This window comes from Mastacembelus armatus, chromosome 6, assembly GCF_900324485.2.
Source record: "Mastacembelus armatus chromosome 6, fMasArm1.2, whole genome shotgun sequence".
Lineage (NCBI taxonomy): Eukaryota > Metazoa > Chordata > Actinopteri > Synbranchiformes > Mastacembelidae > Mastacembelus > Mastacembelus armatus.
The window spans coordinates 23400218-23428175 of NC_046638.1; the positions used below are offsets into that span (position 1 = coordinate 23400218).

Consider the following 27958-nt stretch of genomic DNA (forward strand, 5'->3'; position numbering starts at 1 on the left):
GCTTCTCCACCCACAGACTCTGGACACTTGTTGAATAAAGTCAGTAGTACACAAGGAATTTCTCTCCTCTGGCATTACTCAGAAGCTGAACTAATCCACAGACCTTACAATAAGATGAAATATGACCTTACAAATTTGAGTAACAAACTCTGCAGGCCACCAGCCAATATTTTGATGCATATTTTGAGCATCTGTCACTCACATGTTTGTGGACTAACAGGAAGCATGGGAAGTGCCTGCCAAAGCAACTGTGAGACACATGCATATTCAAGGCTATTATACATTTATCATTACAGCACGGAGTGAGAATGCATTACCAGTGGTTTTCATTAAGTGATTAGAGTAAAATAAGGATACACTGAAATGTAATAATATGATTAGCAAAAGACACATGCTTTCTAACTTTTTCACAGTTTATGCTTTTCATGACAGTTCATGTTTTAGAACTGTAGAACGACTAATGCTGCTTACATTAGAAAGCAGAAATATTTAACCATTCCTCACACGTCATGCTTATCATCCACTATCTCATCCATCAAAATCTACCTAGAAGTACATCCTCACAATCCTCCTTTTACTTTGTTTTATTTTTTCACCTGTTTCCCCCTCAAAGCTCCTCATTTCTCTCACTTTCCACCGAGCAGCTCCATCAGCTCCCCCACGCTCCTCTTCTCCCTCCCACCTTGCCTCCTCCTCTCTTTGTCACAAACTGAGGTGGATCTTTTTTACACTCTCTCCTCTGTCTCTCTTCACTCTTCACTCTCAGTACGCGATGAGGTTAACAGCACTGTGCGTATGTGGGACCCTGCTGACCTTCTTGAATCTCTCCTGGACCACAGCTGACTCTGGTGGAGGAGACCTCCTAGAGGATCAGGTATTTGGGCCCTGCACTGCAACTTTGAGACCTTGGGGGCTGTGTAGACAGGGGCAGGATGAAAATACTTGCCCCTACCTTATCAGTCTGCCACCAATGACTGTCCATTTGCCAAAGCAGCTCAGGGAGCTGGAGAAGATCATGAAGGATCTGCAGAAGCTGAAGGACAATGTGGATGAACTGAGGAAGATGTGTGCAGACTGTACAGTAAGCCAAAATGAGAGAGAGTGTGGAAGGCAAAGAGAAAGAGAGCATGAGAATTTGAATGTGTGTAAAGATGGGGATGACAAGAACTGGATGAATGAGAGAAATCCTGAGCAGCAAAAAGATTTCAGACAAGGGTGTGGTGCAGATGGGGTTAAAATGGAAAAGACTATGGAAAGAGATGGTGACACTGGCCCAGACAAAATAACAATAGAGCAAGAGAGAGAAATTGAGAAATGGGAAGCAGAAAAGGAGAGTGACCAAGGAAATGCAGAAGAGAATGAGAAGGAAAAAACTTTAAAAGAAGGGACACAAAAAGGGGGAAAAACTCAGACAGAGTGGGCAAAAAGAAAGAGCAAAGTGGGGCAGGCAAAAGTGCCAGCTGCTGGTGGAAAGAAGACAACAGGTGATATAGTGAGAGAAAGGATTGTTGAAAACAACAGACACAGGAAGACAGACACAGACAAAAATAAAGAAAAAGATAGAAAATTATATTCAAAGGGCGATCAAGACGATAAGCTGGAAAGAGAAAAAGAAAGAAAAATGACCACTAATATAAAAAATAGAGAGAAAGCACCAGAGAGTGACCCTCACATGAGACAAGATAAAACAAAGGAAAGAGAAAAAAGCACCCACAATGAAGAAGACATCAGGGCCAGTGATGGGATAAAGATGTCTGAGGATCAGGATGAGCATACAAATAAGCACCGGGAGCAGCACAGTGAGGACAGGGAAAAGGAAATGGATAAGGGAATAAAAGCAGAGCACAATAATGAAAAACCAAAACAGACCGAGAACATTGGACATGCAGGAAAAGAGAAGACTATAAAAGAAGCGGAGGTGGAGGAGGAGGACAGGGAGACAGGAAAGGAGATCAAATCAGAAGGAGAAAAAACTGTCCAGAGTGTACAGAGACACAGTGATGGAGAATTAACATCCAGCAAAGCACTTGAGAGGACAGACTTTGTTTCAATCAGCACGACTCCTCAGTCTGCCATTAGTCTGGCTCAGAGGCACGAATCCATGGACTCAAACCAAGTCACAACCATTACGTCATCTCCTCCTTTGTCCAGTTCCCCTTCACATGTGAGCACAGATGTCAACCATGGGACGATGATAGCTGCTTTTGGACTACCAACACGAATCACTGGCCCTGGACCAACTGGCACTTCTGAACACCAAAGCCCTGATGGAGACACAGGCTTTAGGACCACAAACAGCCCAACAGCACCAGACACAATAAGCACGCTGGGTGGCCTCAGACAACAGACAAACAGTGCCACTACAAGGTTCACCTCCACGACTGGCGTCAGACCTGGGGCAGGGTTTCAGGGTCAACTTAGCTCAACTACAACCACTTCTACTCCCATTCTGAATTTGTACACAGCTACATTCCCAGAAGTCTTAGACCACAGTATGTGGACTGCAAAAAGGAACATCAGCTCAAACACTAAGCCTGGGGTAATACCTCGACCAGGGCCAGGACCAAAGCCCCATGAAAAGCATAAACCTGGAATTAATCCTGAAACAGAACAAAAGCTAAAAAATCCTAACAAAGATCACAAACCTGACCGAACTCTTTTGCCTGACAAAAAAACGAAGCATGACCAAAAGCAGAAGCCTTCTCACCAAAGACCCACAACCAACCAAAAAACTAAATCTGACAAAGACAATAAACCACTTCCAATTTCAAAACCTGACCAAAGAGCTCCAACCGATAATTTTACATCTGATCAAAATCTGGAAAACAACCAAATGCCCAAACATGACCAAACCAGTACAACAAACCAGTTGCCTGTTCAAAAGCCACACTCGCAGCAAAAGTCTGTTTTTCCAGTCCAAAGACCTACATCTCAACAAAGACCTGCAACTGTGAACGCAACTGGTTCTGACAAAGATCCTTCAACTGATCAACAGTCTGAGTCAGTTGGAATCAGGATTATTAACCAAAACTCAAAACTTGACATACAGAAGCATCACCCTTTTAGAACTGACAGGCCTGACCAAAAGCAAAAACCTGACAAAACAACAAAAAGCGAAAAGAAAAAACCTGATCCCAGATCTGAACCAAACCAACATTTAACACATGTTCAAGAGTCTGAATCTGAAAGAAGTGGAACAACAATCCTCACACCAAAACCTAAACAAAAGCCAGTAACAGAATTAATGGGAAATTCTGATGAAAGTCTTTCTCCTGAGCCAAAATCTAACCAGGACTCAACACCTGGACAAAAGCTTGACCCTGACCATGATAATATACATCCTGATCAAAAGCCAAAACTTAATCTGAAAATTCCTAGAATTACACAAAATCCTAAACCTGGCCACATACCTAACCCTAGCCAAAAACATCCAGTGCATATGACGGGTCAAAGGACTAAACCAAATATAAAACCTACACCAGGCCAAGCACCACAAGCTAATCCAAGGCTTAAAACACAGAAACCTGACCAAATGACTAATCTTAACCCAAAATCTGAGACTGACGAAAGCCCAGAAGAGGAATCCAACAAAAGAGTCAAACCAAAGTCCCCCCTGAGTCACAGACAATCAACCAGACCTGTACTCAAGCCAGGAGCAACACCTGCTCAAAGGCCAAAACCAGCAGTGCAATCAAAGCCAAGTGCAAAGACCAAGACAGATTTAGATCTTCCTCATATCAGCATGACTACTTCAAACAGCATCCAAAACTCTCAAACTAACATGCCACCTACATCTGGCCCCCTTATTGATGTGACTCATTCCCCAGTTGACACAAAGCTCAGTCCCAGCACCATGACTCTGCATCCAAAGACCGATAACAGCCTGACGCCTGGACCCTTCCCTCACCTTCACACTCTCGCCGAAGGATTCACAACGAGCCCAAACAGCAGGATTACGTCTGATCTGAGGCCACAAACAGTTGGTCAACTATCCTCAATCCCAACAACAACAATACCAAACACAATCACCCGTAGGATCCTCCCAAGTGTTTTCCCTAGCACCAGTCCAGGATCCACAAAGCCAAATATAGCTTCTAATACGGACTCCAGCTTACAAGCAAAGATACTTCATAATGTGAAGGAAACAGCACACAGACAAACTCCAGAACCAGACAAAATGATGGTTCCAGCCCCTTCCCCCAGTGCTCTTACTACATCCACAGTGAGCCCTGACGTCAGGTCAAAGACCCCTGGCTCCAAGGCCCCGGCTCCTGAGTCTTCCACTCCCAGTGCACATGAGCTTCGTGTGAAAATCAACCAGGTTGCTGCTTTTCTCAATAACAGCCTGAGTCTAAATGGAAGATCACAGGACAACCATGGAGGCAGCAGACCTGGCAGGACAGACAATAAACAACCACCACTGACACCAGCTAAAGGCAAGAAATATTGTTTCACACTGTCACAGTGCTTTGCCATGTTTTCTCTGTGTATGCATAATATTTATGGCAGCAAATTATACTGATTTACCAGCATGTACAGGAGTATAATAGGTCTTTTATTATAGTCAACTTAAAAAAGTGGATTAACATTCACAAAGAGAAAAATACAAATAAATGAATATAAACTTGAGAAGGACAGAGAGAAGACAAATGCAGCTTTATAATAAAATTCATTGAAATTTACAACCCACATCATAAAAGCACCATGAGAATTTAGTTGAGAGAACACACTTGAGGAACTGTTACGCATTAGTATTCAAGCGCCTTAAGATTTTATTACTCGCTCAAAAAAAAAAGCAAATTGAACTGATTTTAAGTATGAGGACCACACAGTACGCTCCAGTGATCCTCCTTTAAAAAAAAACAGAATATAACTAAGTGGTCTGAGATCATCTTTGTACTACACATCATGGATATTATGTTCAGTAATATCAAACTGCATATGTGTGCACAATGTGTGTGGTGAGTGGGGATCAAACCACAAGTATGCATGGACTAGCAGCTTAAAAACATCCTGCAGAGGGTTGTTGCTCAATGTAAGTGAATAAACAGACATCAGGTAACAGCAGTAACAGATCAATTTCAAAATGATTGTCCTGTTTGTTGACTTCATTTATCACAGATCACATTATGCTGTGTATTCCTGATTTATTTTCTAAAGCACAATTAGGAAAAGACTGAGAATTGGACCTCACTCAGCACACTTCACTGAAATCATCCATCCATCATCTATCCCCCCTTATTCCTAACCAGGGTCACAGGGATCAGCTGGAGCCTATCCCAGCTCTCTTTGGGTGAAAGGCAGGGGTCCACCCTGGACAGGTCACCAGTCCATCACAGGGCCACATAGAGACAAACAACCTCACACACTCACACTCACTCCTATGGGCAATTTAGAGTCACCAATCAACCTGACATACATGTTTTTGGACTGTGGGAGGAAACCAGAGTACCTGGAGAAAACCCACACAAGCACAGGGAGAACATGCAGACTCCACACAGAAAGGCCCCTGGTGTCTTGCTATGAGGCAACCACTATTCCACCGTGCTGCCCTGAAATGATCTTTCTGCAAAATATAAACAAAAGCTGTGTCTACCAAACGATGAGGACACTGGTTTGTTTATAGACATTTCTGAGATAAACTGTGAACTAATGGCTTTTTGTTTTCCTAATCCACAGTAACGATAGCGACCAGAGACTGCTCAGAACACCTGCTCCGAGGAGCCACAAAAAGCGGCGTGTACCTGGTGACCCCTGACACGCGCAGCAGAGGCTTCCCGGTCCTCTGTGACATGGAGCTGGGCGGCGGAGGATGGACGCTCCTGCAGAGACGAGCGGACGGCAGCGTGAGCTTCAACCGCAGCTGGGCTGAGTACCGATCGGGCTTTGGGGAGCTGCACGGAGGGGAGTTCTGGCTGGGCAACGACAAGATCCACCTGCTGACCCGGGACAGGGCGATGGTGCTGCGGGTGGAGCTGGAGGACTTTGACGGGGTGACGGAGTACGCGCAGTATGAGCAGTTCAGAGTGGCAGGTGAGCGGCTGCGCTACAGACTGACGGTGGGTGGGTACTCAGGTACGGCAGGTGACGCTCTGCGCTTCAGCAGAAGCTATGATCACAACAACAGGGCGTTCACCACCCCAGACAGGGACCACGACCGCTACCCATCCGGGAACTGCGGAGCCTACTACAGCTCCGGTTGGTGGTTCGACGCCTGCATGGCCGCAAACCTCAACGGCAAATACTACGCCAAGAGGTACAAAGGGATCCGTGATGGGATTTTCTGGGGGACGTGGAAAAACCAGTCTACGGAGTACTACCCCACCAGTGACAGACAGTCCTTTAAGGCCGTCAGGATGATGATCAGACCGAAGGGCTTTGCGCCATGACAAAGGGTCTAGGTCCCAGATTTAAGCATAAGCTCCTGTGATGCCTCTGACAGTTTTAATGTTTAATAGTATTGTGCACCATTAACACAATGCTGCCGCCTGCTTGTGTTTTGTTTGGCTCTTCTGTTTTGTTTACAGATGAATGAGGATGTACATAGTTCTGACTGTTATACTGTCACATACATAAGCACCTGTCTGTCTTTAATAACATTTTAATATTAAATATGTCTTTGAGAGTGAATTGACTTTAATGACGAGGGGGAGAAATCCTGGGGACTTATTTTTCAGTTCACTTAAGTACCAAATAACAATAAACAATACAAATGAGTTTGGTCAAGATTAAACTAATGAAACACATATATTTCTCTAAAATGGGAGATTCATCTCAGATTTAAATTACTGAACCGAGCAGTGGCGCTTTGAACGATCAAAACAGGTTGAAGACTCAAATTCCCGAAAGTCTTTGCGGTAGGAAAAAAAAATCCTTGACCTACAACAATGAAGCCAATTGATTGGACAAAACCAGAAGAGAGGCGTTCCCATATTTTTTTTTATTTTTTTCCTACAACTCTTTATTGAGGATTACCGGTAACAATACGATATGAGTCCTTGGGTGTATATAAAATATATAATAAAATAAAATAAAAATAAACACACAAAACCAAACATTAAATACATGACATCCAGTGACAGTTTTACAGCATCATTGGTGCAATGTTTAATGGTCTGCAGGTAATGTTTTCATCCCTCATTTTTTAAAACTTTTCTTTTGTTTCGCAAATTTACATTTATGAATGTAATACTTTGCTAAGAGCAGCATAAGATTAGTAGTAAATCAAAATCTGTTAATATCTTATTGTTAATAAATCATATCTTACAAATGCTAACATGATAAAATTTATGAATAATGATAATAATTAAATGAAACCTGTTTAATTTTACCTGTAGAAAATGTTTAATCTGTTAATCGTTTTGTTGATCGACTGAAAATGTATCAGCAATTATTATAATCATTGACAAATCATGTCATTTTTTTTTAAATCTAAGAAATGTTAAACATTTTCTGCTTGTAGTGAAATGTGATAAAATGTAGTATTTTTCACTATTTGTTGTATTAAGTAAGACGTGAAGACATCAAGTAAAATGTCTATAAACTGGTGGCGAGTTATTTTGTTGGTTAGTAACATTTTTTGTGGGTTCTGTACATCCATTCATCGACACATGAGTACATGTTAACAGATAACACTACTAACACACGGATGAGTCTGTAAAGTTGTAGTCGGCTTGTAAACGAGGCTTTTACTTTGAAAACTCACACCGGAAGTAGTTATCCGGCGCAGGCGCGTAACGACGTTAGTGTTAAGTAGCTGAAGCTACAGCGGTCTGGACGGTGGAGGAGTCCAGGATGTGGTTCCGGGGATGTTTCGGGTCTCTACGCTTCTGGTCTGCCTCAGTCAGCCCCAGGGCTCTCTTTGACCCCCGGTGCCCTTTGCGCACCTCCCGGTCCTTCTCCGTGTCTGCCCCCGCGCTGTCACAAACACATGAGGAGTCTCATGTGCCACTGAGGCGGTGGGCTCTGGCGGTGAGCCCCTTCGGGACCGTGCGGGCGCGGCTGGGCTGCAGCTTCTCCGTCCGCCCGCTGGACCCGCATGCTTTCCCCGAGGCTGACCGGGCCTTCGTCACAGTCCACGGGACGGACCCCAAGCAGGAGGTCGGTCTGGATCACTTACAGGTCCACTACGATGAGAGGACCAAAGAGCTGCTCATCTCCGCGGAGGAGGCGCCCAGCGGCGTGTCCATTGATCTGGCTGCACCTGTTAAAAGCAGTGAGCGTTGACCCCGAAGCTGAAATGACCCCAGACCATAGTGGACCGTATATGAAACAGTCTGTAACTGAATAATGACACTGTGTGTTTTCTTCAGATCTATTTATTACAACTCAAGGAAAAGCCAACGTGCAAGTGAAGGAAATGGAGTGTGATATCTGCAGGGTGCAGACAGACACAGGCAGCTGTTTGCTACACTCTGTCAAGGTAAGTGGGTACATGGCAAAATAATCAAAATGATTAAATAAAGTCTATGTAAGTGATTATGCATTAACATAATATTTACAGCTTGGTGGCTGATATTGCAGTTTCTTTGCCACTTCATGCAACTATAGTTATGGATGTTCAGGAATTCTGAAAATTCTCATTGTTGTGATAGTGATCAATAAATTAATAAATAAAAATATTCTAACTCACTGCTTGTGCCTCAGAGGAACTTTTTATTTTTCAGATTGACCATCAGTCCTGTTCCTCTTACTGTTGCTTGTCGTTTCACAGGGTCATCAGGTCGAGGTGCAGTCCAGTGGAGGACACGTCATCGGTTTGGGCACCATCCATGGGAACGTGGACATCAGCACATGTGGAGACAGTGTAAGGAAAGAGTTGTTATTTGGTAGCTGCTGATCTTATTCTCAGCAGGCATTAGAGGGCAGCAGCATCCTGAATACAGAGTTAATCTAACGCGTTCACAGGACTGAGTTTTATTTTTTATCTAAACATGCAGTGATCAGTTCTGTGTGCTCACAGGCGGTGGATGTGAAGAAGCTGCAGGGCAGTAAGATGAAAGTTTCGACAGAACGTGGCCCTTTGAAGGTCAAAACCATCTATGCTGAGTCCAGCTGCTTCTCCTCCTTCTCTGGGAAAGTAGAACTGGGACATGTACACGGTGAGTGAACAGCCTGTATATCCTCATCTGTACGGTTTGTGTGGTTAGTAATGCAGCCAACCTCAGGTGCTGGGAGAAGCATTACGCAGGGGTGGAAAGTATCAAAGTACATTTATTTAAGTACTGCGCTCTTTGAAGTACTTGTATTGTGAATACCAGTACTCCAGCACTTTTACTTTTCACTCTCCATGGTCACTAGATACTTTGCAGAATAAGATGCTAAAACTGCTTCCAATTCAAATTAACTTTATTATACAATCAAATGTTATTTTTCTAAATCCCAGGTCAGTGTGTTCTTTAAAAAAAATGTAGAATCATCTCCAGTTATTCACAATGTTTACTTTTCCCTATGTAAACATTTAATTCAATTCAATTCAATTTTATTTGTATAGCGCCAAATCACAATACAAATCATCTCAAGGCACTTTACAAAAACTAAAACTAAAAACCCAACAATTCCCTTATGAGCAAGCACTTGGCGACAGTGGAGAGGAAAAACTCCCTTTAACGGAAGAAAAAAACCTCCAGCAGAACCGGGCTCAGTTTGGGCGGCCATCTGCCTCGACCGGTTGGGGTGAGTGGATAGAGGAGAGAGAAAAGAACAGCAACAATAAACAACAAATAGACACTGCAAGTTGGTGGGGCCAGTAACTGCACATCAGCGATAAACAGCTCCAGGACCAGGGACACCTGCAGAAGGTACAGAGAGAGAGAGAGAGAGAGAGAGAGGGAGGGAGAGAGCACAAACTAGGGGAGAGAGAGAGCACAAGGTTAGTAACATTCAATGGTGGAATATACATGAGGTCGGAGAGAAGGGGGTAGGGTAGGGGAGCTCAGTGCACCAATGGTCCTCGGGCAGTCTAGGCCTATAGCAGCATAACTAACTAAGGGATGGTTCAGGGTTGCCTGAAGCCAGCCCTAACTATATGCTTTGTCAAAGAGGAAGGTTTTAAGTCTAGCCTTAAAAGTACAGAGAGTGTCTGCCTCCTGAACCCAGGCTGAGAGCTGGTTCCACAGGAGAGGAGCTTGATAGCTAAAGGCTCTGCCTCCCATTCTGCTTTTGAGAACTCTGGGAACCACAAGTAGACCTGCACTCTGAGAGCGAAGTGGTCTATTGGGATAATATGGTACTATGAGGTCTTTAAGGTATGAAGGAGCTTGATTATGAAGGGATTTGTATGTGAGAAGAAGGATTTTAAATTCTATTCTATATTTTACAGGGAGCCAATGAAGAGAAGCCAATATAGGAGAAATATGATCTCTCTTGCTAGTTCCTGTCAGGACTCTGGCTGCGGCATTCTGGATTAATTGGAGGCTTTTTATTAAGATATTAGGACATCCAGATAGTAATGAGTTACAGTAATCTAGCCTTGAGGAAACAAACGCATGGACTAGTTTTTCTGCATCATTTTGAGACAGGATGTTCCTAATTTTGGAAATGTTGCGCAGGTGAAAGAATGCAGTTCTAGAAATTTGTTTTATGTGTGAGTTAAAGGACATGTCCTGGTCAAAAATAACTCCAAGGTTTTTTACAGTAGTGCTGGAGGCCAGGGCTATGCCATCTAGAGTAGCTATAATTTTAGAAAAGTTATTTCTGAGATTTTTAGGCCTAAATATAATGACTTCTGTTTTCTCCGAGTTTAAAAGTAAAAAGTTACTGGTCATCCAAGCCTTTATGTCAGTTAGACAGGCTTGAAGTCTGGTTAACTGGTTTGTGTTAACAGGTTTAATAGATTGATATAACTGAGTGTCATCCGCATAGCAGTGGTAATTAATAGAGTGCTTCCTAATGATATATCCTAAAGGAAGCATGTACAGGGTGAACAGAATCGGTCCTAGCACAGAACCTTGTGGAACTCCATAACTAACTTTTGTTCGTGTGGAAGGTTCATCATGGACATGAACAAACTGGAATCTGTCCGATAAATAGGATTGGAACCACTTTAACGCTGTTCCTCTGATACCAATCACATGCTCCAGTCTCTGTAATAAGATGTTGTGGTCAATGGTGTCGAATGCTGCACTAAGGTCTAGGAGGACAAGTATCGAAACAAGTCCATTATCTGAGGCTAAGAGAAGATCGTTGGTAACTTTCAACAGTGCTGTTTCTGTACTATGATGTGCTCTAAATCCTGATTGGAAATCTTCAAATAGTTCATTCCTGTGTAAGTGGTCTGATAGCTGCTTAGCAACAGCTTTTTCTAGGATTTTAGAAATAAATGGCAGGTTGGATATTGGTCTATAATTAGCCAAGACACCTGGATCAAGACTAGGCTTTTTGAGTAAAGGTTTGATTACTGCAGTCTTAAAGGCCTGTGGTACGTAGCCTGATACTAGAGATAAATTTACCAAGTCCAATAAAGATGAGTTCATTAATGGCAGGGTGCCTTTAAGCAGTCTAGTCGGGATGGGGTCCAAGAGACACGTTGATGATTTCGATGAAGCAACTACTGATGTAAATTCAGAGAGATCTATAGGAGAGAAGCAGTCTAAACATAACTGAGGTCCTACAGATGATTCAAGAGCTACTGTAGTAAAAGATTCATTTATTGCAGGTATAGGAAGCATCTGCTGAATTTTATCTCTAATAGTTGTGATTTTATTTGTAAAGAAACTCAAATTCATCACCGCTGAGAGCTAAGGGAACACTGGGCTCAACGGAGCTGTGACTTTTTGTCAGCCTGGCTACAGTGCTGAAAAGAAACCTGGGATTGTTCTTATTTTCCTCTATTAGTGATGAATAGTATGCAGTTCTGGCTTTACGGAGAGCTTTTTTATATGTTAGTAGACTGTTTTTCCAGGCTAGAAAAATTTCCTCTAAGTTTGTGGACTGCCACTTCCTTTCCAGCCTTCGTGATGCCTGCTTTAAGGTACGAATATGTAAATTATACCATGGGGCTAGTCTTCTCTGATTCACTAACTTCTTTTTCAGAGGGGCTACAGAATCAAGCGTTTCACGCAGTGAGGTTACAGCGCTGTCAACAACATGATCAATTTGGTAGGGAGTAGGATTAAGGCAGCTGCCCTCCATTATGTTTATACTTGGCATAGATGTAAATAAAGATGGAATCATTTTCTTAAATTTATTAACAGCGTTGTCAGATAAACATCTGCTGTAGTGGAATTTTCTTCCAGACGCTGCATGATCCATCATTTTAAATTCGAAAGTTATTAAAGAATGATCTGACAAAACAGGATTTGGGGGGAAAATTATTAGATGTTCAATTTCGATGCCATAGGTCAGAACAAGATCAAGGGTGTGATTAAAACAGTGGGTGGGTTTATTAACGTTTTGAATGAAACCAATTGAATCTAATATAGAATTAAATGCAGTGCTGAGGCTGTTATTTTCAACATCTACATGAATGTTAAAATCTCCCACTATAATGACTTTATCTGATCTAAGCACTAAATCAGACAGGAAGTCAGGGAATTCAGTTAAAAACTCTGAGTAAGGGACAGGTGGACGGTACAAAATGACAAGTAGAACTGGTTTTTGTGTTTTCCAGTTTGTATGTGAGAGACTAAGAGTGAGGCTCTCAAATGAGTTATAACTGTTCTGAGGATGAAAGTTTAATAATAAGTTTGACTGGAAGATTGTAGCTACTCCTCCACCTCGACCTGTGCTTCGAGGAACATGATAATTTTTATGACTGAGGGGGGTTGATTCATTCAGACTGACATATTCATCCTGCTGTAACCAGGTTTCAGTAAGATAAAGTAGGTCAATTTGGTGATCAGTTATCAAATCATTTACTAACAGAGATTTAGAAGAAAGGGACCTAATATTTAATAATCCACATTTGACTGTTCTGTTTTTCTGTTCAATAAGAGGAGTGGTCTTAATTTTTATTAAGTTTTTATGAATAACTCCTCTTCTGTTAACTTCTGATTTGTTTGATTTATATGTTCGAGGGGCAGACACAGTCTCTATGTGGTTTGAAGGGGGCGGCGGCTCTAAGGAAACTGCAGAGAAGCGTTTTAGACTGAGTCTCTGCATCCCGGTCCCCACCCTGGATTGTCAGGCTTTAGGTCGGCTAAGAAACTCGGCCAAATTCCTAGAGATGAGAGCTGCACCATTCAAAGTGGGATGGATGCCATCTCTCGCTATCAGACCGGGTTTTCCCCAGAAAGTGGCCCAATTGTCTATGAAGCCCACATCGTTTGCTGGACACCACCTAGACAGCCAGCGACGGAACGACGACATGCGGCTAAACATGTCATCGCTGGTCAGATTGGGGAGGGGTCCAGAGAAAACTACGGATTTAGATTACTTTTACTTAGTAGTTTACTTGAGTGAAGGATCTGAACACTTCTTGCACCACAGACAAAAATGTTCCATCACATTCATTTGGCAGACTTTGGTTGAAAGTGTTTTAAATGTTTTCCCACATAGACTCAGGGAGGAGTTTAGGGTTAGCGGAACAGGCAGATCAGGGAATCAAACCTTCAACTCGACAGTAAACAGCTCACCCATAATGCCACCTGAGCCATAAAAGCACTAAAGCTGAGTTAAAGTTAAAAGAACCTGTAGCTAGTGGAGGTCACTCTATCATCACAATCTTCAAAAAACCCCAGAGCTGCTGCAGCACAGCTGCATTATATTAATTTGGTTGGTAAAGCAGGAATTTGGTATGCCAGGAAACCTGGCTGTAATCCAAACATGCTCGATTTAGCTGCAGTGTGGTTGCCATTTGTCACAAATCTTGTTTGTTTTGGGTTAGCTATAAAACAGGTTAGTTGTAAAAAGACAAATTCTATGAGGTAGAGATTGGACGACAAAGACACAACCTTGTGATGACAAGACAAGAAAATACATTATCTACATAGAATTTTAATTTCTTCCTGATACAGATGAACTTTTCATTATAGCAAACATGGAAACAATTATCTTGTTAACTTCAGTGGTGCAGGTTTGTGATACACAGTCTGTGTTCTTGCCACATTTTTTGGTCATTCAAATTTCCATAGTGTAATGTACTCGGAACGTTAAATAATCTGTCAGTAATTTACAGTTGTTAATACTGACTTTATGGTTTCTTTGATTAAAAGGTACCACCACTGTCAAGAACGTGTCTGGAGATACAGTTATAGGTAAGCTGACTAATTACACAATGACTAACTTGTGTTGTATATCAGGGGCTGGTAAACGCAAAACAACTGAGGCCTCCTCTGCTTTGCTTTGGCAGATGGCTCAAATAGTTTCATCAAGGTTTCTTCTCACAGTGGAGACATTGATGTCTATGTGGGAGATGGCGGCAGTGCTGAACTCCACACTCAGGAAGGTAAACGCACAGTGTTAGAAGAATATTCATCCTTCCAAACCACAGTTTGTCTCGGTTGAGACGTTTTCTTAGCTCATCCCTCGTTCTCTCGTTTGTAGGATTGGTGTATGTGCGCGTCTCCTCCTCATTAAGAGCTGGAGTAGAGCTCTGTGGAACATCGGTGGAAGTCAGCTCAGAAGTTGTTCTGCATGGAGTAGAAAACAGCACAACTCAAGGCCAGACCACAGTTTCTGGTAAGCTGTTCATTATATCACACTTCATGGCACCGTTAATTAATTAAACCCTCCAAGTAAATCAACACAGAAACTTCTTTATTTTTCAAATTCTGAATATCCCCTGTATTTCTCTTTTCTCTATTCCATGTCTCTCTCAGGGTACATGAACACGGAGTCTCCAGGGGACCAGTGGGTCAAAGCCAAGACACACAGAGGCTCTGTCAGGTTGAAGACACAAAGCTGGATGGAGTCGATGAAGCTGGGGAGCTGACCTAACAAGTGGCAGGAGCTTTACATTTAAAGACAGAACCATGTATAAAATGCAGCATGTGCTGTATATTTCAGTGTCGATATTATACTGGAAATCATCTACAGTATTTAACTTTCTGTATTTATGTATTCATTGTACATACTTTGAGTCTGGAAAACATCACAGTGTTGAACAATCACATGGTTTTGAGAAACTCATTACATGTTGGTATATTTTGAAAGTTTGCCTATATGCCAATAATTTTGTCTTCTTTGTGATATTTAAACAGTAAATACAGGTCTCACTTCAGTGTTCAGTCTAATAATTGTTCAAGCATATTAAGTCATAGTTAAAAAATCTCTAATCAATGATAAGCTAATAAGTAAAACATTGTAATCTAAGCATTTGTTTATTACATTAAATAGGCCAATAAATTGCTCAGGATATGTACTTGTTTCCACTAATTTATGCTTCAGTTCACTGGAGCATAAAGCAGAAAGTCTGGTTCTCCCTGGTTATTCTTACATGGTTGACATTCAACGGCTCACATAAAGACAAACAACACCTGACGAGTTAGATTTCAGTAGAAAAGCAATCACAAATTTAAAATATCAAGATTTCAAAAAAATTTAATTTAATTTAAACTGCATAAATGAAAAAAACATTGTTTTAAAGGAAAAAGTCAAATTTAAAAATGAGATAAAGTGCTACACTTTTCTGTGGTTGGCTGTGTAGAACATGTGGTAAAGAAAAGAGATAATCACTATAAAACGTGAACAACAAAGGACCACAAACTGAGGAAATCATGTAAATTATATCTTTAAATTGACTGGTAGAAAAGCACTAGAGCCTTGAAGTGTCAAAACAACAGGTAACAATTTATGAAGAAACAAAAGGTGACGAAACACAAAACATAACAGGACATTTCTCAGTAACATGTCAGTGTTACAATATGCCAGCCAGGTCGAGTACAGAGAAAAAAGTTCAACCTAATGACTTTAAGTAGTGATTTGTGTAGATTTTCACAAATGTTTTGTTGAAAATGCTGTGAATACATTTTGATATAAAGCAAATAATTTAGTGATGGCTGCTGTGATTACGTGATTGTCAGAAATCTGTACCTGTTACTTAGGTGTCTGTTTTTAGGAAGTCATGAGTTACTTATGTTCTCACTACTTGTCATCACTGAATGCTACTCCACCACTTCCCAGGTGTCATCAGTCACTATTCAGTCACTACTCATATGTAATGTTTCCCACGCTGTATCCAAACCAGTGCGAAGGGTCGTCATTGCTGTGCTCCCAGTACTCCACACGTGGCTGCAGCTTTAAGGCGGCCACCCTGTGGGAAAACACACTCACTAGTCACTAGCTCTCATGCAGGACTTTAACTGTGTGATACTCCTCTAAGTTCATGTCTTACTTGGTGATGCTGCTGCAGCAAGCCATTGAGATGGAGCAGAGTGGAGGGCAGATCCTTTCTAAGTGTCGAAGTGCACGATCCGTGAGTAGAACACAGCCACTCACATCAAGCTCTCGCAGGTACTGAGATCCACTGGTCAGATACTGGACCGCTATATCTGTCATCTAGGCAGGACAGAAGAGTAAAAATAGAAAATGTCCGGTATAATTGACTTCAGATGGGGAATATATAAAAGCTTTAATGGTTGTGTCAATGTGTGTTTACCTTTGGGCAACCTGCCATTCGCAATGTGACCAAACCTCTGCAGTAAAATGAAATGGCTCTGATGGACGAGTCAGACAGACCGACACAGTAAGAGACATCAACATGTTCCAGATCTCTCACATTCTTGCACAGCTTCTGTCCTCAGGAGGAACACAGGAAATGACAGAGATTTGTTTTTATATGGGGAGTATTAAGAAATTGGATAAAATGAGGCCATGTACATGGTACAACAACAACATGGTACTGTTCATATCTGTTTATAACAGTGAAAAAATAGCTGTGATGGCCTCCTGTTAGCTACCCCGCCCCTTTTTCGGCACACGGCCGAACAACACATACCCAAATTAAAGTAACTGTTGTCTTCACATTTCAAGGGTTAATGACCTTGGTGTCATTTGAAGGAAAAGCTTTCCAGTTTATTATTGCACGCTGTACAATATGAAATATGACCCCCACCCCTTGGTTCGTTCGCTGCGTGCCCACCGTTGTCAAGGCAACTTACTGTAGCGGTGGGGGCCGTTTAAATCCCCCTTACCCTTTGTCGGCTATACAGTGTGATATGTTGCTGGAAAGGGCGTTTCATTGGCTACAAGATACGTCAGTCATCATTGACAAACAAGGCGACTGGCTGGTTCTACTTCCACTAGAACTTGTCCTATCCCCCTGGTGGGATTTGCTCTCAGTGGTGATTCCTATTGGTTTTATGCTTAGTTACGCTATAAAAAGTAACTAACCATGTTTGATTGAGGGTTCGTGTGATTCACATAAGCTTGCTTTGTCAATCTTTATTGAATAAACGGCGATATCGACCGTAAAACGAACCGGATTAAAACGTTTCATGAGGAGGACGATGGTTTTATGGATTTACTCAGGGATAATACGTCTTTTGGACTAAAACATGGATGCACTATGTTACCTGGATTCTAATGAAAAAAACGACATGCAATACTTGAAGTTTCAGTACATGTACGAAGTAACACGACAGAAAATGTAAAGAACTAGCGTTTTTCCAATATTTCTACTGTTGTTAAACATTAAGAAACTATAGTCGCTGTGATAATTCAATTTTGTAATACATCTGGAAACTTATCCCAGGCCTGGGATCGGGGTAACCAACAGTAACCAACTGTCTTACCAAGAAATGCTTTGGGTACAAGTGTCCTGGCAGACTTTGCTATAAAAATTCCACATCTGGTCATGTGTTGAAATTCGAACTATTTCCTGTACCTCTATGCCAACATCTGTGATGTAGACACACTCAGCAAGAACTAACTTCCTCAAGCGAATTCTCTCGACAGCAGCCAGACCCTAAAAATTAAGATGCCAAGTTACAGACTGTTCACAACAAGTACAAGTTTTCTTGTAAAAACATGTGTGAGTGTAAAAACAAACAGCACCTGATCCTGAATGTTGCAACCACTGATATCCAGAGAGCAGATGGAGCTGCCACTCAGCCACTCCAGACTCATGTCAGTCAGTCTTTGACAGTAACTTATATTGAGATGGTACAGTTTACACAACCTGATAAATTGTGAACACACGCATATAAATGCACAAAACACAAAAGAGCTACTACTGATATAATCAAGGTGTTTGTATGAATGTGTGTGTGAAGTCATACTATAAACCTCTGTCCAATCCTCATGATAGAGATGTCAGTGATGTGGCTGCAGTGACTGATATTCAACTCTTGCAATTTGGTGACTGAGGAGCCTTCAGTCAAGTACTGGATCCCAACATCACTCACCCTGAAAAACAAACACTAAACACATTACATCATGTAATTTAATGACAAAGCACAGCGTCTAAAGTTGAAAGTGTGACAGACTTCAGCAATTACAAACGCACACACTTGTTGCAAAATGAGATGTCCAGGTATTTCAGGTTCTTAAGGGTGGCCACAGATTTAAAGCTGGCGTCAGTCATTCTGGGGGATTTTGCAGCATGGAGTCTGTGAAGGCCTTCAGAGCTGCTGCACAGGGCCTCCCAGCTGTCGTCTGACAACTGGCTGTTACCTAAAGAACACGTGGTGTGTAGGTTAGACAGTAAACCTGGAGCAGCGTTATGTCGTTTCATGTGTATATGGCAATAAAGGCTGCGAGATGCATCTCACCCTCTGTGCTAAAAGTCTTAAGTTTGGCTACTTCAGCAATGGCTTTAAATGCAATGTCAGAAAGATGAGGAGCATCCAAAAGAGAAATGGCAGTGAGACAGTGACACTTGGCAAGCAGAGCCTGTTGAAGAAGACTAAGAATCAAAACCTTTCTCTCTGTGAGAGATAAAGAGTGCTTAGGTAAGAAAAAATGCAAGAGTTCATGAAGCTACTTTTTGTGAATAGTTAACGTTACATTACGGAGCAGTGATGCTGAACATACTTACCAAGACACAGCTATCTGACAGTGTGGGCATGTCATTGATCACAATCTCTTTGAGTGTCGGGCATCCGGCTGAAATATATTTGAACCCATGAACTGTCATCTGGGAGGATAGACAGGAAAATATGTGTTGGAATTTGAATCATTCTCCTGGATCCAGTTTTTCCTCACTTCTCACATTTCCAAGGACCCATAAAGTGAAACCATACATCTGGAACCAAGCTAATACACATTCCTAGAGCAAAATGTGTCTTATGTTCTGAAGTGTGCGCATGGTGAGTGCGTGGGCCAGAGATGATTGTATAAACCCAACCCTCCACTTGGCCATAACTTCCTTTCACTCTTTCTCTCCTTCAGATCCTTGTGCATTCGTTGGGAGCCCTGCCTGAGTACAGGCCCAGTGTACAGCCAGAAACAAGAGGAAACACGTGCAAACAGAGAACAGGGACTGGATTTATCTAAGGACAATTGAACACTAAATACTCAGAAGGCAAAAAGCAGCGTCCAGTCTATACCAAACTGGGAGAATACCAACGGACCTGAGTACAGCCAGACAGGTTGAGGTGGAGGAGATTGTGGCAGCCTTTTCCTGTGGTCAGGTACAGAAAGCCTTTATCTGTGAATCTGCAGCAGTAAGCCAGACTCAGGTATTGAAGGTTGAGACAGTTCCTTTGCAAAAGTAACAGATTAGTTAGTAACATACAAATATTTTGTGTTTAAGCTTACAGTGGGTTGTTTTTAGCAAAACACAAAATATAACTTCTAATTTTTGCATGATAGATTGTGAAATATTTTGCATAGTGCTACAGCTAGACACAGAAAGCAGTCCAACCCTAAAGTCTTATCTGTGTAGCCGCACCGCATTTATGTTGTGTGTGCCAGATCTGTTCCTCTAAATCATTTGACACTGACCACACTGTTTTCATACATGAAATACAAGCCAACAGTGGGCTGCACAATGGACAAATAGGAACCGGGACATTTCTGGGAACTAAGGTGAAATCGAGTTATATTTATATACTTGAGTATCACAAATCACATGGCCAGAAAAAGAAGCATCATGCAAGAAAGTGTGTTGAACCATAGTTAAAGTACACATCTAATCTAGTGTGGACAGTTTACCTGGACAGTTCTTTTAGAGTTTGGTTTGTTATAAGTGTGCAAGAAAGGTTCAAGTAGAGCAGACAGGGACAGCCCTCAACAATCTTCTGAACCATCATATCCTGTTAAAGAGCACAGGTTGAAATGTTATCTCAAGTTCAACTTGGTTTATATACAATTGAATCCATTATATGTAAATATTAAAATGAGTAAAACAGAGTAAAAGAACATTAAACAAATGTGATGTTGCTCTTATTTATGACCTACTGTCTGCAACAATGATAATCATATTGATGAACACTGAAGGGCACTTTGCCAGACAAATGCAGTGAATTCTCAGACAAATATCTAGTTGTTACTAAAAACCTTAGAAAATAGCATAAACAGTAATGCAACAGACGTGGTATAAAGATGAATGCATTATTAGGAGACAATATTTGACTTACTGTAACATTAAAACACTCTGACACATTGAGCTCCTGGAGATTTCTGCATTCACCTGAAAAAACAAAATGCACAGAGAGAAAAAAGCACACACATAATTGGTCAATCTACATTTTTGTAAGTTTTGTTATTATTACATGCACACTGTGATAAAACAAAGTAATATATGACAATAAGTAAGGAACAACATAACGTGTCATCATATTCTGCTTTGTTTCATTTTGTATATACAATCCTAGTAGCTCCTGTGTCTTACATAATGTGCTGGTTCTATTTGCAGGGTTTGCAGGAGCTGTGTTCAATCAACGTTACTGTTGCCCTTTGAACAAGTGTTTCTGTTTTCAAGCATGTGTTCATAAGACTTTCAACCAAATTTTCTGCTCCAGCTCTAGTTACTCAAAAGGCAATCCCTGCAGGCTCAGGATGCATGTGGCCTCTCTTTTCATGGCCTCTCTGCTCCTCCTGCTCCCTTGCACTGAGATGAAAAGACCGGGGAGGGGCAGAGGCCTCAGGGCAGCACGACAAAAACTCACACAGCACAGGTATGGATTTGCTCTTGTTCAGTCCATTTTTCTCAGATTCTAATGACCATACAGACAACAACAAGCCATGACATATTTTTTTTGTCTGAATCCATGTCAGGGCAAGAGGAGCTGGGCGCCACAATAGGACAGGCCCCTCCAGGCTTGTGTCACCTGACTGCTTAGAGTCGACAGAATCTGGAGACGTTTTTGTGGACTGTCAAGATCAACGTCTTACCTACATTCCCTCATCACAGACCTGGGCTAAAGAGCCCAAGCACTTCCTTTTGGCACGTAACAGGATCAGAGTTCTTCGTGATGGGGGTTTCTTGGGCTATAAGAGTTTAACCAGCATTGACCTGCAGCAGAACCAGATCTCCTCAGTGGAGGAAGGGGCCTTCCAGGGTCTGACACACCTTACAACCCTGCTGCTGCAGCACAATCACCTGGAAACACTTAGTGAGGAGGCCCTTATTCCACTGCCAAACCTACGCTACCTGCGTTTATATGATAATCCTTGGAATTGTCTCTGCCCTATGGATAGTCTCATACGCACCCTTCAGGTCCCAAGCAACCGTAATCTAGGAACTCACGCCAGGTGACTAATTCCATTTAGTATGATTCCACATGTGTACAGGATATTACTGAGCATAACAACCAAGCCTAATAAGACTAACAAAGTGCCTCCTAAAATCACATTTGATTTATCCATGACCTAACTGTATTTCCTCTGCTAGGTGTGCAGAGCCCATCAGACTAAAAGGCATAAAACTGAAGAAGATTGACCCTGAGTTACTTTGTAAAGAATGGGACCCAACCAGCAACACACAGGATGACCAAACAGATCCCAAATACCCAGTGGAGCCCAGTCCACTCCGCACCAAACCAGATGCCACCACTTTTTGCCATACTTACATTTTCCCCCAGATACGGATGAACTGCAGTAAACAAGGTCCACAATCACTATTTATGTACATCAGTTTGATTAATGTATCCTACAATGAGCCTCACTATGTTTTCAGAACATGTTATGCAACAAAGAGAGGTTATGAAAAAAACATCTAAAGTAGGATGTCAGGGAGCATGTGTACTCATGTTTAAATTCTGAGGTATAACCTCCAGTCATCTACAGATTTTCAGGGTCAGACAAAGAATTGGATTACATCTGGTCTGGCAGGTGTTTTCTATTTTAATGTTATATCATTTCCTTAATAACTGACTGATGTTATAGTCATTTGTTTTCTATAAACAACTCGAAAAGCATCAGTTAAACATAGTTTGGCTCATACATCAGAATAAGTCCTTGCAAAAGCATTTTAAACTTGTCTAAGAATAGACTAAAACAAATGTTTCTACTTTTTGCATCCTAATGGCAGGAGGCCTGGACTATGATATCAAATTAAGGTTATGGCAGAGCATGAATCTGTCTGCACCAATTTGTCAGCTACTGAACTTGAAAATTCAATTTGAATCCATGGTATAAATGAAAAATTTATTATTCTAATTAATAAATAAAATAAATACTGAGCATTAATATATGAAGCTATGATATTTTTTGGCAGAAGTAATATGATCATGAATATTTAATACACATCTTAACTAACGCCTGCCTTTCTATGTTCAGGTTTAACTGAGGTGCCCACAGGTATTCCAGAAGATGTTGTTCATGTGGATCTGTCTCATAATTCAATTCGTCATCTCAAAGCCAGAGATTTCCAAGGTGCAAGAAGCCTCAGAACCCTTAACCTCAGTAGTAACAGCATGGAGCGCATAGACACAGGTAAAACGTTTACATGTGTTATTATTGCTGCATATCTATTCATCATAGTCAGTAAATATTACAAGATGTGCCTAATCTCCAGTTACCAATGAAAGTGCTGTTTTGCTTTGGCTGACAGATAACATATTGAAAGTCAAACGATTGTGAAGATATTATGCAACCTCAACTGACTTCTGTTTCTCATTTTCTCCATCAAAACAGCAGGCACACTGCCATCTTTGTGTTTACAGCATTAGTTGTATTTACAGTGGGGAAAGCTGAGGGTGTTACAGACATAAATTGGCGACCTGTGCTTAAGTGATGCAAACACAAACATTCACATTCCTATCAGAGTTTGGCTGCACCACTTTCCTTGGCTATTAATAAACTATTTAAACTGTGGGAGGCAAAAAAGGATACTTACTATACTCATATACTATAGTCATTTCTCTTCTCTCTCAAAGCTTCCCTGTTTGGGCTCCTGTACCTCCATGAGCTGGATCTGTCTGACAACAACCTACATTTTTTCCAGTATGGGGTTCTTGAAGACCTTTACTTTCTGTCAAAGCTTAAACTGGGAGGAAACCCCTGGGTGTGTGACTATAGCATCCACTACATGGTGTACTGGCTACATCTGCACCCAGGGGTGATGCACTCTGGCCTGCTGTGTCACTCCCCTCCTGAACATGTTGGGGAGAGTGTGGAGAAGTATGTGCATGCCTACAACAGAGAGTGCCCAAAGGACAGACAGCACAGCAGAGCAGATCAAGAGGAAATGGACCCTGAACTTTGGAACACAGAGATGGAAGCCCAGGGAGAGCTGGAGGAGGAGCTGGAGCCAAGCCACTTGAGAGCACCACAGAAATACCACATCATCAGACTGTCCTGATTCCAGTGAAACTTTGACTTTAAAAAGGCTCTTGGTTTTCCTTTCTTTTCAATACCATAAAACAGTCTGTATCAGATGGAGAAAATGCTTTTCTTTCATGTTTTGTCAGTGTTGTATAATCAAATATAAGATTTGTCAAATAACTGACTGTTTTGACTAATTCTTACTGTGCTACCCACTGATACATTTCAAGCTGGGCCATTTCAGGGACGTGCAGCCACGCAGGTTAAGATGGATCACAAATGGACGGTAGTTCTGCAGAATCCGCTTCATTGTGCTGTCTGTTATCCAGTCCTTCTCCACAGAGAAGTTGATCTAACAAGGATAAACAATAGGAAACATTTGATATGAACATTTGACATCTGATAATTAAACACAAATCTGAATTAAACACACAAATCAAACCCTGTGCAGACCTGACTCCACAGTTTGCCTGACTGAATGATGGCTTTCCATGTACAACACACCTCAGCACAGGTCAGCCAGTCTCGTAACTGTAGGTATTGCAAAATCTGCAAAAAAAACCAAACAAACAATTTAATAACCTATGTGATCATTTAAAATAGTGTCACATGAAAGAAGGTAGACATATGAAACTCTATTTATCTGGGTAAAACCTGAGTACTTTATAGCATAGTTTTCATTAAAAACTATACAATATGTGTTCTTTCAAATGTTTGGCTATAGGCAAGGGGATGAAAAGACATCCACAGAGGTTTTCCCTGTCACTTCTACTAAGTACTTACCAATTACAAAAGGTCTACAAAAACATCAGTATGCATAAACCTAAATAAAGCAACAGATCAGGTGAGTCTCATAAACATGCCCTTTCTGTGATAATGTGCAATAGGCTCGCTGGAGCATAATGAACTGCCTCTGACTTCAATCAGTTACAGGCTGGGACAATATTTACAGAACGTCCACTTTCTTAGAGAACAGTGAAGTGATGCTGCTTCAACTTTAAGTCCAGGGCCATCACCAGTTTGTGTGTGAAGAAATCAGGTTTATTCAGGAAAACATGTAAAAACTGTCTGAGTGAATGCAGTACAGGAATCATATGAGATTTACAAACAACTACCTTCAATGAGAGGCTGATAGGGAGCAACGAGAGTCCATCATATCCCTCTCCAATCTGCTGGTCTTTGTTACCAAGTTTCAATCTCTACAAGATGCATACAAAAAAACACTATATATGACAAGGTTAAAAAATGTAAAATTGTAAAATTCCACACTAAAGGATACCTTAAAGTACTCCTTTGTCCTCTTTGAGTCCTTTACAACATTACTCCATGCACCTACAATGCGTTTAAGACGGCCAGCATTTATAAGGCTCTCAAGTTTCATGATACCAGCTAAGTTGAGAGAAAAGAAAATCTTGTTTTAAATGTTTGTTTTTTAACATAATAATATTATGACCACAAAGTAAGATTATGTTGTATCTGAAGGACAAATTAGCTTTGAAATGGGGGACAAAGTGAGTCACAGGAGTGGGTGTATACAGTGGGGGAGACTGGAAGAGTGTCAGGAAAGTTTTGGACACTTTTCTAAAACCACAGTGCATGTTTTCTCTGGCTGTATACTGAGCTTGCAAAAACATTCAATTCACATTAGTTAGGCACACATAACATAAATGACTATTTCACTCAGAAAAACATATATGGTCACCTACCAGTTCGTGTTTTCTTCTGTAATTTTACACTTTTCAGCCATTTTGTGAGTGCAACCCGCTGGCATTGCCTCTCAAAGTGCTTCTTTGTCATGTCCATCTTTAGAGTCAGTGCTATAGTATCTCTCTTGCTCTGCACTGTGAACCTCTTCCACTTCCTGTACCCAACAGCGAATACAGCTCATCATTAATTCAGTGGACAGGTGCAGAGAAAGGTTGTCAGGACCTATGTTTACTCAAAAAGCACTGCAATCAATAACACTGAAATGGTATTCATGGATTAGGTCTAAACATTATTTTATCTTAAATTTGTTTATTCAACTGAAGCAGGTGTAAACATTCAGATAAAAGGTCAGTGGCAGAGATGATAGACTGACAATATGTAGTGGAGAGCAGAAATATGATATCTGCATAAACTCGCCCACTTGTCAACACCTATCCTGTGAAAACATTCATGTCTTTCATTCACTTGGGTCAAATGTCTGCAATGTGCTCCATCTGAGTCACTCTCGCTTGGTATGATGAATATTTTAACAGCTATATTGATCACTCACTGCTATGTACCTTTCATTCGGCAAATGAAATGCAAGTGTTTTTTGGTGAAATTTGTCCTATGTTACTTTTTCTTTCTAACTTGTTGTGGAGCTGCATTTAAAAGGTACCTAAATAGGTTAATCTTAGAATGAGCCTTTTAAACCTTCATAGAGAATAGAGACTGGGTCTCCTTTCATAGAGGCAGCCATGTTGCACCACCATGTATCTACAGTAGCCCAGAACAGATGAACCAAAAACTGGCACTATACATGGAATCGCATTTTGTTTTAAAAGTGACGGCTGCCATACCCTCTCTCGAGTCTGGAAATGGGGCAGTGGGCAGTAAGGGGTGCTAAGAAGCTTGTTTTTTGCAATCTCACCACCTGATGTCGCTAAATCTTTCAAATTTTACACATTAATCTTTAAGTGACCATGTAACTGCATCACCTGTCAACCCACAGAAATCATTGCCAAATTGAACTGTGGATAACATAATCTCTAATGTTTTCAAATGGTGATATACATGCTATTACAAACCTACTACAGGCATTTCTCTAAATGATAGCTTGCGATTGCCACCAGAGCCGGCCATCTTCACACCCTCAATAAAAAAAAAACAATGTACAGAAGAGAACAATCACTATAGAGAGCCCAGGAACATGGCACACATGGCACACACTGCTGCCTGCAAGCTTATTCCCTGGCTGGAAAATTTGTGGCAACACGAAAAAGCAGATTCCTCCTCCCACAGTCCCCAGTAGAGTAAACTTCAATATGTCAGAAGTAAAAAGATGTTGATTCATGCACTGCAGTTTGATATTTCAGAGACCTCTGTGGGATGTTAGTTCTGAACTTTAATTTCAACCTTGTTCAGCTAAAATAAAATCATTTCAAATACATAACTGCTCAAACACTGAGCTTTTTTCTCTTTCTCCTTTTCCTCAAGAAGTCCTTGAGTGATTAATCAAACCCTCACAGGCTGATCATCAGGCCTACCTGAAACAAGAGCTGATTAAATTTTTCCAGTAACAAGAGTAGGCCTTCTTGAACGCACTAAAGGACAGCTAAAAAGAAATATAGGAAAGCAATTATTATAAAAACTTCAAAACTGAACTATCAATTACTGTGTAATTTGTCTGGAAAATCTCAGATTCAACTTGACAGAACTCAGTGGCATGTGCACTACTAATCCAAACGGTACCATGTTGTCATCTGGATCCACAGAGACCGCAGCCCTACATGTGTGGGAGGTTGTGGCATTGCATTGTTCTGCATTAGCAACAAACCCGTTCCTAAAAAAAAAAAAAAAGACAAAAAAAGGTGATATCCAAAACATACAATACCTCGAATTAATTTGCATTTATATTTAAATGTTTTTCAGTTTAGTTTGTTGTGCGCAATCCTCCCCTCTATGTAAAGTACATTTTAGGTTAAAATATGAAAAGTAACTAAAGAAAAACATGAATTTAAATTTTCCCTCAGGATTTGGTAGTCTACCATGACTTTCACTCCCAGGAGTTAAAAGGAAACTTGAGAAATTGCGCCACCGAGTGTTCATTGGAAGAATAACTACCAGTCAACATCCTGAAGATTTACATGTCCTTGTAAAGCCATGAGAGTGTTTTTCAGAAACTGTATCGGCTCGCTGGGACATGACAGGCAAGACGCTGCCAAGAGGGTCTGTTGGTAAAAACAAACAAACAAAAAAGTAATGGTTTCTGACAGTGGCCACATACATAGTCAATAGTCACATAAAGTGAACTAAGTTTGTATTAACTATTAGCTAGCCGAAACTTATATCTGTAACGTTAGCATCAGTTAACTAGCTCTAGTTACCCTTTTAGCTAAATATAGTTCTACCTACCTTATATATTTGTGGGAGGCAGTGTTTCCATTCACACTCTTTTAAAACAGGTCCCGTGTTTGGCACAGCCATATGATCTTGTTTTGGACACATTTGCAAACTCCTGTAATTACCGTAACGTTATCAAATCAACTCGTTATTTCGGTAGTTCAGTTTAGGTCTAATCAGCGTTTCCGGTCATTTATCGTTGCCTGGTAACGAATAAAACTAATGACGTTCAGCGTTGGTGACGTTGAAGTTATGTGACCGTGGATAGTCCGTTTATCGT

The 27958-nt window shown here is 41.1% G+C and overlaps 4 protein-coding genes across 6 annotated transcripts; 3 read left to right on the forward strand and 1 right to left on the reverse strand.

Annotated features, from left to right (window-relative positions):
* Positions 1 to 772: 772 nt before the first annotated feature.
* Positions 773 to 7293, forward strand: LOC113133214 (uncharacterized). Its single transcript, XM_026311862.2, has 2 exons — positions 773 to 4436; positions 5680 to 7293. Exons 1-2 carry the CDS (start codon positions 773 to 775, stop codon positions 6387 to 6389), a joined length of 4374 nt encoding a protein of 1457 aa, XP_026167647.1. The 3' UTR covers positions 6390 to 7293.
* Positions 7294 to 7732: 439 nt separating this feature from the next.
* fam185a (family with sequence similarity 185 member A) lies at positions 7733 to 15312 on the forward strand. 2 transcript variants are annotated; one of them, XM_026311863.2, is made up of 8 exons: positions 7733 to 8215; positions 8313 to 8422; positions 8714 to 8806; positions 8963 to 9101; positions 14154 to 14195; positions 14288 to 14386; positions 14485 to 14619; positions 14760 to 15312. In XM_026311863.2, the coding sequence occupies exons 1-8, from the start codon at positions 7795 to 7797 to the stop codon at positions 14870 to 14872; spliced, it is 1152 nt and encodes a 383-aa protein (XP_026167648.1). In that variant the 5' UTR covers positions 7733 to 7794; the 3' UTR covers positions 14873 to 15312. The 2 variants fall into 2 exon arrangements, with proteins under 2 accessions (XP_026167648.1, XP_026167649.1); XM_026311864.2 differs by having other exon boundaries at positions 14291 to 14386; positions 14760 to 15311.
* A 292-nt stretch (positions 15313 to 15604) lies between these two features.
* On the reverse strand, positions 15605 to 27828 carry fbxl13 (F-box and leucine-rich repeat protein 13). 2 transcript variants are annotated; one of them, XM_026311259.1, is made up of 21 exons: positions 27691 to 27828; positions 27400 to 27506; positions 27028 to 27118; positions 26823 to 26890; positions 25296 to 25450; positions 24869 to 24978; positions 24705 to 24788; positions 24043 to 24138; positions 23806 to 23941; positions 20460 to 20512; positions 20035 to 20135; positions 19452 to 19581; positions 18917 to 19015; positions 18651 to 18771; positions 18390 to 18552; positions 18166 to 18285; positions 17935 to 18058; positions 17765 to 17845; positions 16538 to 16672; positions 16274 to 16437; positions 15605 to 16192 (listed from the first exon to the last, which is right to left on the reverse strand). In XM_026311259.1, the coding sequence occupies exons 1-21, from the start codon at positions 27781 to 27783 to the stop codon at positions 16087 to 16089; spliced, it is 2337 nt and encodes a 778-aa protein (XP_026167044.1). In that variant the 5' UTR covers positions 27784 to 27828; the 3' UTR covers positions 15605 to 16086. The 2 variants fall into 2 exon arrangements, 1 of the variants encoding a protein (XP_026167044.1); XR_003295940.1 differs by lacking the exons at positions 15605 to 16192; positions 16274 to 16437 and having other exon boundaries at positions 16592 to 16672; positions 16877 to 17845.
* Positions 16259 to 23626, forward strand: LOC113132874 (leucine-rich repeat-containing protein 17-like). The gene is made up of 7 exons (XM_026311260.2): positions 16259 to 16354; positions 19270 to 19511; positions 20844 to 20999; positions 21100 to 21576; positions 21716 to 21930; positions 22603 to 22758; positions 23202 to 23626. The coding sequence occupies exons 3-7, from the start codon at positions 20881 to 20883 to the stop codon at positions 23624 to 23626; spliced, it is 1392 nt and encodes a 463-aa protein (XP_026167045.1). The 5' UTR covers positions 16259 to 16354; positions 19270 to 19511; positions 20844 to 20880.
* Positions 27829 to 27958: the final 130 nt, after the last annotated feature.